At 46.2% G+C, this 10,350-nt stretch overlaps 1 protein-coding gene across 1 annotated transcript in view; it reads left to right on the top strand.

The window, feature by feature from the left end:
• Positions 1-10,350, top strand: part of CDC40 (cell division cycle 40) — a 104,373-nt gene that overhangs the window by 67,270 nt on the left and 26,753 nt on the right. Inside the window, exon 4 of the mRNA XM_019520103.1 lies at positions 9,326-9,409. Within this exon, the coding sequence (XP_019375648.1) occupies positions 9,326-9,409 (84 nt within the window). The remainder of the gene's footprint in view (positions 1-9,325; positions 9,410-10,350) is intronic.

Raw genomic sequence — 10,350 nt, 5'->3', positions numbered from 1 at the left:
CCCCCCTTGGGCCTGAGCTTACTCCTCCTCCACCCCCCTCCCCAATGTCAGCCCCGAGCCTGCTGCTCCCATCCCCAAGCGGTCCCGACACAGGGGCCAGGGGGAGGAGCAGGCGTGTGGTGGCGATGGGGCCAGGGGAGGACTGGCAGTGACGGTGGGGCCAGGGGGGAGTGAGCCAGGGGAAAAGCCGGCCTGCCACGGCAATAGGGAGGACAGCAGGCCTGGCCCAGGCCAACACGGCAGTTGCTGTGGGTGGGGAGGAGCAAACCTCCTCCCCACATTGGGCCCAGGTCCAATCCTCCCCCACTCCCCCACAATGGCTCCAAGCCTGCTCCTTCCATCTCCCCACTGCCGCCAGGTCAGCCTAGGCCTGCTGCTCCCCACCCCCTCCCCCCCCACCACAGTGGCCCAGCTTTTCCAGCTGTGTCCAAGGGGTCCATGCAAGATGACTGATTGAGGGAAAAGCATGTCCACCTGCACTTAGAATCCAGAGGGGGCTGCACCTCTAGCTGGAATATTTTAGGGGTCCACAGAGGACAGATGGGTGCAAAGCATTGCTCTGCTGCCTATTTCTATGGCTCTAGCCATTCCCTACTGCCTGCTTCTGTCACCTATCCCTACTGCTATTGGCTATGTGTGCAGTGGAAACAGCACTATTGCCATCACCAATTGCTGCTGCCTACTGCTATTGGCTATATTCCCCCCCCTCCGGTATTATTCTTGACAGGCAGTTGGCTGACGGAAACAGTCAGAGTGCTCCAAGCATGGGGGAGCCACCACCATGTCAGTTTTAATCAAAGATGGCTGGTAGAGTATCTTTCTGGCAAGGCCATTAGTTATTCCTTTTGGCATGCCTTAGGATGGAGAGTGCAAATGCCTAAAGGCTTGACTAATCTGCATTCTTGCTATATTTCAACCCTTGGCCATGACTTAGATGCATAGAAGTCTCTAAGCCAAACGTTACTTGTCATCCTCATTTGCTGCTTTCCTATGAGTTGTATTTTGTAGGAAAAAAATTGGCACTATGTGCCTACCCAAAAGGGAACATATTCAGTCTCTGAAAATGGCTGAATATTAGAGGTGTACTGATACATTGGTCCAATATCAGATCAGCACCAATATAAAGAAGACTTTCTGTATTGGAAATTGGCCCGATGCGGTGGATAATTTATCTGATAAATGCCCATGCATGTGTGCAGCCGCAGCGCAGCACGTAGGCAGTGACAGCCAGCAGCATGGAGTGCTCCATGCAGCTGGTAAATCTCGTGTGGTGGAAGGGGCTTGGGTGCAGATCAAGGCCCCTGTGGTAAGGGAGGGTGTGGGGCTGGGGCAGAGGCTGCCTGGCTGAGGCAGGTGTGGGACTAAGGTCTGGCTCATTGGGGGGGTGCATGGAGGGATGGAGGCATCTCCCACCACTGTGTGCGGGTCATCCAGTGCTCATCTGGTGGCTTCCGCTGCTCATCTGGGAGGGCACAGGAGTGGGGGTATGCCCCCAAATCTGCACAGGGCGGGCTAGAGCCAGGCTTTTCCTGTCCAGGCAGATCTGGGTGAACCCCCCCCCACCACCACCCCTGAGCCCTCCCAGACAAGCAGCGGGACCAGCAGCAGGAGCTGCCAGACAAGCACTGGATGAGCAGAGATCTGGGGGGCACACACCCCCACCCTCCAGATCAGCCATTAGTGGCTCTGGCCTGCGTCCTTCTCCACTGAAGAGCTGCATATTGGAAATCGGATCAGTATCAGCTGATATGCCTCCTTAAAAATCGATAGTGTTCTGCGTTCTGTTTTTATTTTTATAAATAAATAAATAAATCTGGGAATTTTGGGGGGGATTTATCTTTAAAACATAAAAGCCAGGATGAAATCAGGATAAAAGGAAGAAAAGGGGGAAAAAATCTGTCTTAAATCAGGGGGTGAGGGAGGGAGGGAGAGAGTAAGGCTGGGACTAGGGAAGGGGCAGAGGGAGGAGCATGGCGTAGCCCGTTGGCCAATCCCAGTGTTGCAGCAGGCAGCAAAGCAGGGGGAGCTGTCAGTTGGTGTGGAGCAGAGGGGGCACGGCTCTTGTTGCTATGTGCCCCCCCGGGAGGGCTGCAGGATGGGGGGGCCTGTGCTGGGCTCTTTCCAGAGGGCACATGCTGCCATGTCTGTGGCAGGAAGCACATGGCGCCGCACCCTACCTTTCTTCACTGGCTGCGTTGATGCCCCTCCCCCCGGTGCAGCAGCCTGCTGCTGAGCTACCCTAGTATTTCGGGAGGTGGGGGAATGGCACACAGCTGGATGTGTGGGTGGCTGACCCCTGCACCTCCTGCCCTGCTTGGGGTCAGAGCCGGGAGCCCTGTGCCCCCAGGCAGCGGCTCCAGCCCTGTGGGCCTGTGCAGAGCAGCACGGGCCCACTGCAGGGAGTGGGGCTAGGCTCTCCTACCTGCCCCCCACAGCGGGGCTTGCAGTGCCCAGGGCAGGGCCAAGGCCAGAGCTGCCAGGGTGCATCTCGGACCAGCCTGACCCAGGAGTGGTTCCTGCAGCCTGTCCTGCCCCACCTGGAGTTAGAGCCAGGAGCCCTGCATCCCCAGGCAGCGGCTCCAGCCACCTTCCCCCAGCTCCCATGCGGCCACCAGCACCCCCCCGCCCCTCACTCCACATGCGGCTGTCGCCACTGCCCCCTGCCCCCGGCAGGAAACCTGTACGTCAGGTAACCAGCACAGTGGCACTTTTAGCTTGCCAGCACCACCCATTTTTCAGTTCAAATCCTTGTTAACTGGCATGAGTAGGGAATGGGTCATTCCCCACTTATTCCTGTTAACAGGGATTTGAACTGAAAAACAGGTGTAAATCAGTAAAAACTGAATGACTTAAAATCAGGGAATTTATCAGTGAAAATGGGTAAAAATTGAGAATGCAGAACACTAAAAATTGGCTATCAGTATTGGCCCCAAAAATCTCTATTGGTGCTCCCCTACTGAATATGTAGAGAGGTGAATTTTTTTAATGTGAAGAGGCAGATGACTTTTACGCAGGGGTGGATGATTATTTCAGCTGGAGGGCCGCTTAATGAGTTTTGGTGAGCTGTGGGAGGTTGCAAGGGTAGCCTCACCCCTTGACAGCCTCCCTGTCCCGTGGTCACCGTCTTGGGGTTGGAAGTCCCTCGCTTTGCCCTGGAACTACTCCTTTTTGGAAAGGGGTTTGCCATCTTGGAACTGGAAGAAAAAAAAAAAAAGAATATACTAAAATCACACAGGTGCACTAATATTTTAATTTTATTTCAAAAAAATATTTTTGTCCTGATATGTGTATGTTTGTGTTGTGTATCTAGAGGTGATTGCATAAAAACTTAAAATGAAGGCTTACTCTTGTACGTTGTGGTACGGGGAGGGGATATAATGGCATGTGGAGAGCTGTGGGGGGTATGGGTGGGTGGATTTGGGGTTTTTTTGGGTTGGTGTCAGTGTATGTGTTCGGGGGTTTGGGTGTATGTGGGGTGTGGGTGGGTGTGTGGACATGGGGTTTATAGGGGCTGTGTCCTTGTGTGTGGATGTGAGGTGTACGGGTACCACGTGTTCCCCGGCTGCAACATGGGACTTGCCACTGTGTGCCTCCGTGTGCAGCTCCTGGCTAGACTGCCAGAAACCCCACCCAGGAGGCAAGGAGCATGCCCAGCCTGATGGTGCAAGACTCCCCACAGCTCCTGGCACTATCATGCTGTCGGGATGGGCTGTCTCTGCGGTTCCTGGCATGGCAGCCAGGAACCGTGTACTGCAGGGCTGGCCCGGCCAGCTCCATGCTGCATTACCTGGGCCATGGCATTGCAGCTGGAAAACATGTGGTGCCTGGAGGGGACAGGCCAGGCCGGCCAGTTTCGTGCTGCACTACACTGGTCCCAACACAGAGCTGGCCGAGCCCTGTGGCATGTGGTTCCTGGATGCAACATGGGACCAGCACAGAGCCAACCTTGTCCCTCCCATCCCAACCCGATGGCTTGGGAACCAAGGGAACTGAGCACCACTGGGCCAGGCTGGGCTGGGTCTGTGCCACACCATGTGGATCCTGGTGTTGCAGCCAGGAACTGCGTACCTCTGGGCCGGCTCCATGCAGCACAGCATGGAGCTGCCCAGCCCAGCTGGGCACCTTCTGGCACCATGCAGTTCCTGGCAGCACAGCATGGAGATGGCCTGGCCTGTCCCATCCAAGCCAGCCCTGCAGCACATGGTACCTGGCTGCAATGCCACAACCTGCACGGAGCCAACCCAGCCCATCGCATTCTAGCCCGATTAGTGCACTAGCGCCAGGAGCCATGAGGAGTCCTACACCATCAGGCTGGGATGGCTCTGTGCCTCCACATGGGGTTCCTGACACTCTAGCCAGGAGCCCCACGTGGAGGCACAGAGCCAGAATTTCCAGCTGTTTGCCTGGATTTGACATTCAGGGTTCATTGCCACGACTGCCAGAACCCCTACAGTAGGTAGTGGTAATACCCAGTGTTTTGATGCAGCTCCAGAACTCAGGGAGTTAACATCAGTTGCCTCCCTTCCTTACCTACCTCAGAGGACTGTTGTGGGGAGAAGAGGTAGTGGCATTAACTTCTCAAACTTCTGATACAGTGGCTCCAGCAGCTATGGGAATTGATGCCACCACTGCCACTCATGGGTCATCCAGCTTTGAGAATCCCCAGGACACAACAAGTTTTTAAAACCCCTGTCTCTAGAGCAGTGGTCTCCAAACTTTTTTGATCACGCATCCCCTATCAGTAAATAAATTTTTGAGCATATACCCCCAATATATGTATATTTATAGAAATAGAAGTTCTAATATTTTCTTCCCACACCCCAATGGATCGTCTTGCGCACCCCCTGGGGTGTGTGCACCCCACTTTGGAGACCACTGCTCTGGAGCAATGAGATTTTGTAGCTCTTTCAACCTTTTGTGGTCATATTAGATCAGACTATTCTCCTTAAGTCTGTCAGGTTCATACAGGACGTAACATATTCAAACTGTGTCATTTAAACTTCTCCATCAGAGGCTTTTACTGTGGTCTTATTTAATAATAAATACTTTGCCTTCTATCCATTTTTCTCAAAGCACTTTATGAATATTCATAAACTTGGCCTTAATAGCCTGTGGAACAGAACTTCCTCATCTCCAAGATGAAGACAAATTGCAGAGTTTAAAAGGATATTGTTGATTTGAAAATTGCATTTCTATCAACTTGTTTGCTTATTAGTGTTACCAGTAACACCCATATTCATTATAAGACTGTGGTGAGAAACTTTTTTGCCGATTTTTATTTTCTGAATCTCGACTGCATTAGTTGCATTTTCTGTTAGTGGTTTCAGCTGTCTAGCCTGTCATGCAGCAATAGGAGAAAGAGGGGTGAGGGAGATATAGGTAATTATTTATTTGTTTATTTTTTAAACCAGAAAATGTGAAACCGTAAACATTTCAGATGCATGGGGTTCAAGAAAAGTAGCCAAATGTCAAGTTAATATCCCCTTTTTTAAACGACTTTCACGGCCATGCAAGAAGTCCTATGGCAGAACCAGGAGCAAACCCACATTTCTTCAGTCAGCTTTGTATCTCACCTACAGGAATACTGTATTTCCATCCAAGTGTGGAAACATAATAATTTCATAGTTGTTAGGGGCTGGAAGGGACCTTACAGATCATTGGGTCTGGCCCCCCTGCACTTGGGCAGGAAAGACTGCTGGGATCAGACAACCCAAGCAAGATGGGCATCAAGATGCTTTTTGAAGATCACCAGGCTGGATGACTGTACCACCTCTGGGGGAAACCTGTTCCAAGCCCTTGGTACTCGACTTGTAGAGAAGTTTTTCCTTATGTCTAGCCTGAAGCGATCCTCAGTTAGCGTGTGCTCAATATTTCTTGTCTTCCCCTGGGGAGCCATGGTGAACAGATGCTCTCCCAGGCCCTGATGTACACCCTTGATATACTTATAAACTGCCACCAACTCCCCTCTGAGTCTTCTCTTCTCCAGGCTGAGCAGTCCCAAGTCTTTCAGCCTCTCCTCGTATGACCTGGTCTCTAAGCCTCTAACTGTGTTTGTGGCCCTCCTTTGTACTCTCTTGAGCTTTTCCACATCCTTCCTGAAGTGCGGCACCCAGAACTGGACACAGAACTCCAGCTGTATTCTCACCAAGGCTGAGTAGAAAGGGAAGATGACATCCTCAGCCTTGCTCAAGATGCCTTAGTAGATGCATGCCAGTGTTTAATCTGGTCTGCAAGCTATGGTATCACATTGGTGGCTCATGTTCATTTTGTTGTCTATCTCAACATCCAGGTCTCAGTCAGATGTGGTGCTAGCAAGCCATAGAACTGCCGAGCCTGTAAGCGTGTTGTGAATTATTTCTTCCCAGATGGAGCACTTTACATTTCTTTGTATTAAACAGCATCAGGTTGAGGTCCACCCACCTCGCTAGCCCGTCCAGGTCAGCCGTATTGCCAGCCTGTCTTCAAGCATGACCACACTCCCCCATACCTTGGTGTTGTCAGCAAACTTTGCTAGTTCGCTTTTAATACCCAAAGCCAATTGATGAGCATATGCCTTGGGTTCTATAGAATCTGTACCTAAATCAAAATTCTTTAAGATGTGGTAATGATTCAGATTCACTTCAAGTTGCTTACAAAAGCAGCATCTGAGTTGCACCTTAATTAATCATCCTGTCAACATTCTTCCCCCCACTTATGTTTCTATCTTGGCAAATCTGTTCTCCTCTAGCGTACTGTCAAAATAATGGTTTTTTTAGAAATTTCTGTGTTTTTTTTGTTGGACACTCGGTTGGTTCAAGAGAATCAAATCTCTTGGTAACTGGTGAACTTAAACTGCAGGTCCAAATCGTTTGTTTCTTAAACATTATATCTACTTATTTGGACTTGTTCAGCTTACTAGAACCCAAATTTGTGCTGTAAAGGGGTCTCATTTTTCAGAAAATACTGAGCTGTGCCAAAGGAGCTAGATCTAGTATGCTTATAGCAGGCTGCATTGTGTATTGTAGGTATACCATTATTATTTACCTGTTGCTTTGTTTATGTGCACCATGTTTGCCTCTGTCTGTTTAATCCAGTTCTTTTTAGGTGCACTGCAGTGTCTGTGATCACAGTTGTGCATTTCAGCATAATACAAATCCAATGTTGTGTCCAAATGCAAAGGAAGACCTTTTTTTTTTTTGCTACTATTTAGTTGGTCTAATAAAAGATATCGCCTCTGACCCAAGGGTTTTGTTTGTTACATAAAACCCCTTTCATTTGAACTGAAATAGAAGAGAAGGTACGAGTCAGGGCAAATTGTCTAGTGCATTAACACAGCAAGAGAAAAACAAGCTGTCCCTCACAGCTGCATTTGCATGTCTTAAAGGAAAAATGGGAATCTTTCACATTCCCAGTATACCTTATAAGTTGTTCAGAGCCTTTCTATAAGAAAGATCCTGGACCAAATTCAACCATGTTACAAGTCTGCACAGTTGCCATTGAAAGCTGGATTTGACCTAGTTCCATTCATAAGGACACTGTTTCTCTTTACGACTAATGAGCAAATGTAGGCTATCAGTAAGACTGGAGGACAAATAAACCACTGTATAGATTTTTGACATGTATCCAAAATAGTATCTCAGCATTATTAACAGAAACCTTATAGTGTAAAGGAGCCTATTGGAATAGTATCTCGTGAAAGGCTGGTGGAAATCTTGCAGTGTCCATTCAGCTTCATTGTATAGAATCCAAAATAGTATAAAATTTAGATAATAACACATTTTTACTATTACACAGTTCAGATGTAGCGAGTTCTCGGATTTTATAGTAAAGGAGATTTTTTTGGGGGGCGGGATTGTTTTCCTACATTATGCAGGTAGTTTATTAGAGGTATAATAGGTTTGTTCCCTTCCCCCTGGAAGATTCAGTCTGAGAGCCAAACCAAATAACCAGGAAAGCTTGGTTCCAGAGTCAGGTTTGCTCTAGAGATGGAATGTTCAGTCCATATGTGGATAAAGCCATCTTACTTTGCTCTTCTAATGACTCTAATAGTTCCAACAGTAAATTTTATTTTTTTTGTCTACGAGATGACAGAAGCTAACTGAAAGGGCGGCTTAGACTACTTTCCAAGGAAAGAGAGAGGAAACGAACTGCCAGCACAGATTAGAATAGCCATGATGACATCATAGTGTAGGGACACCTATGGAAAGAGTATTCCACCATGAATGGTATTCTCTCCACGGATCAAAAGAATACAATAATGTCTGGCTAGGCAAGACTGTGGGCTCTAGGATCACTCTGGTGATTTTATGAATTATCTTCACCATTATCTTGTTAACTTCTTGAAGTAGCTATCAGAATTCAGAGAAGTTCTGTTTAGGATCCTAACACAATGCTGCCCCATTCACATAATATTTGTTTAAAAATGTATGAACTGTCCACAAGGGTGCACTCTTTCCCCAAAAAATGGGATTGGTGATCACTAAATATCCCATACCTGTGTTCCATAGAAACTGTATTTAATTATTCATGTTTACTATAATATGAAGATTGTGCCATTTACTTCAGGGAAGTGAAGACAACCTGGGAGAAACTCCTGTTAAAACAAAGAATCTAAATATGAGGAGAGCTTTGATATCCCCTCTGATTCATAAGATCTCAAATCACTTCACAGACTTTCTGGAGAGATTCATTCCACACCACATTCTAAAGCATAGTAATTATTCAGTAGCATAGGATCATTCACACTCATCAGCCTGCTCTGGGAAGCAAAGCATACCTGGTAGAAAGCAGAAAGAAATGTGAACAATACTCTTTAAATGGTGGCATATTTTCTTCCACTTCTTTGGAGTTATTTAGAGCAGCACCAGTTGTTGCATTACTTTCGCAGCTTTTATTTCAAGCAAGATTTTGAATCTTTGCAGAATGGCACAGGATTAAATAAAGCACTTCAGTAATCAGTCAAGATTAAGTGGTTGCTTCTGTGGTTAGTTCATTACTTTCTAACAGAATACACTAGTTCATAATTTGACCAGTGAGTTCACTTGCAGCTTCAACTAGTTACAGTTTGTAGCACTATGGAAATAGAGTATTCAGCACTAGGCAGTGTTCTGTAGTAACCCTCCAGTAGCCTGGCCAGGTTGAAAGTTAAGGGATATTTCAGCAAGTCACTCTCATTCCAGGAAGATCTCTTTAAATATATAGCTTTGAAGAAAATGGAATGAGGGTGGAGACAAAGTCCTCTCCAGGACCAGCAAAAGATTTTTTTTTTCTTTGAGAAAAGAGAGCTGAAAATGGCGTGACAAACAAATGCTTCAGATAATAGTTTATTCATTTTCCTTTACTCTAGGTTATGCATTAGATCCCTCTATAGATAATCCTGAAGTTGCCACTAAGTATATTGGTTCTGTAGAAGAAGCGGAAAAGAATCAAGGTAAACCATTTTAAAATCCGATATGAAACTAAATGTAGTCTTAATTGCAACCTTTTATGCTGAGTTTGATTTTTGTAGGAAATAAGCGAATAGCTGTCATTAGATGCAAGGACAATATCATTAAATGTCTGGTAATGACACTGGGAAAGATGCTTCCTAGAATGTAAATGTGAATCTTAGTCCTCCAGGTTTTTTTTTCCTACTAAGAGATTAAATTATAATTCAACGTTAGAACATAGCATATTTGTTCATATACAAGTCAATATTAAAGGCCAAGTTTTGAATTGAATTTGGCTTTGCATCTATCATTTTGCCATGATCTGAGCTAAAATTATACTTTTTTCTGCATTGCAGTAGCTACTTAATCATCTATTCTGCTCAGTGATACAAGGCAAACAGATCAATCCTAGTGAACAGAACATTTAATACTTTTGTTTGCAGCCTTATCACTACTTAGTAAAACAGAGTTGTTTGGGTTTTTTTTTTTTTTTTAAGGAAAAGCCACTGGCAAGTTGCCAAGTGGTACAGGCATGCTGAATATGTATGAGAGTGACTGCCAGAGGCAGAGAAGGGCCTGTAATTAATATTTTTCTATAATAAGTACAATGTTTTGGTCTTTGTGAAGTAGTTTATTTACATGTAAAATTGTGCCTAAGTAGACATCATGGGTAGTAACATCTTCTCTTTATAGCTCTTCAAGACTTGTTCATCTGTGTAACTAATCCACAATCATGTACTTTGTTCCCTACATGTGCGTGCTTACATTTCACAAGGTTTGCAGTTCACTTTCTCCTTTAAAAGTCAAGTTAAGGAGATCAGAATTCCTTTGGAATTGCAATCTTGCTGTGGAAAGGCAGTGTCAAGATAATTCACATTTAAAAATAAGTGTTCAGTTACCTGCAACATCTCTAATTATTATATACAAAAAAAAAAAAAAAAAA

This window comes from Gavialis gangeticus, unplaced genomic scaffold (genome assembly GCF_001723915.1).
Source record: "Gavialis gangeticus isolate Ggan-Ray unplaced genomic scaffold, GavGan_comp1, whole genome shotgun sequence".
NCBI lineage: Eukaryota > Metazoa > Chordata > Crocodylia > Gavialidae > Gavialis > Gavialis gangeticus.
The sequence above is the reverse complement of the archived record's forward strand: the minus strand, read 5'-3'. Positions and strand labels throughout refer to the sequence as shown.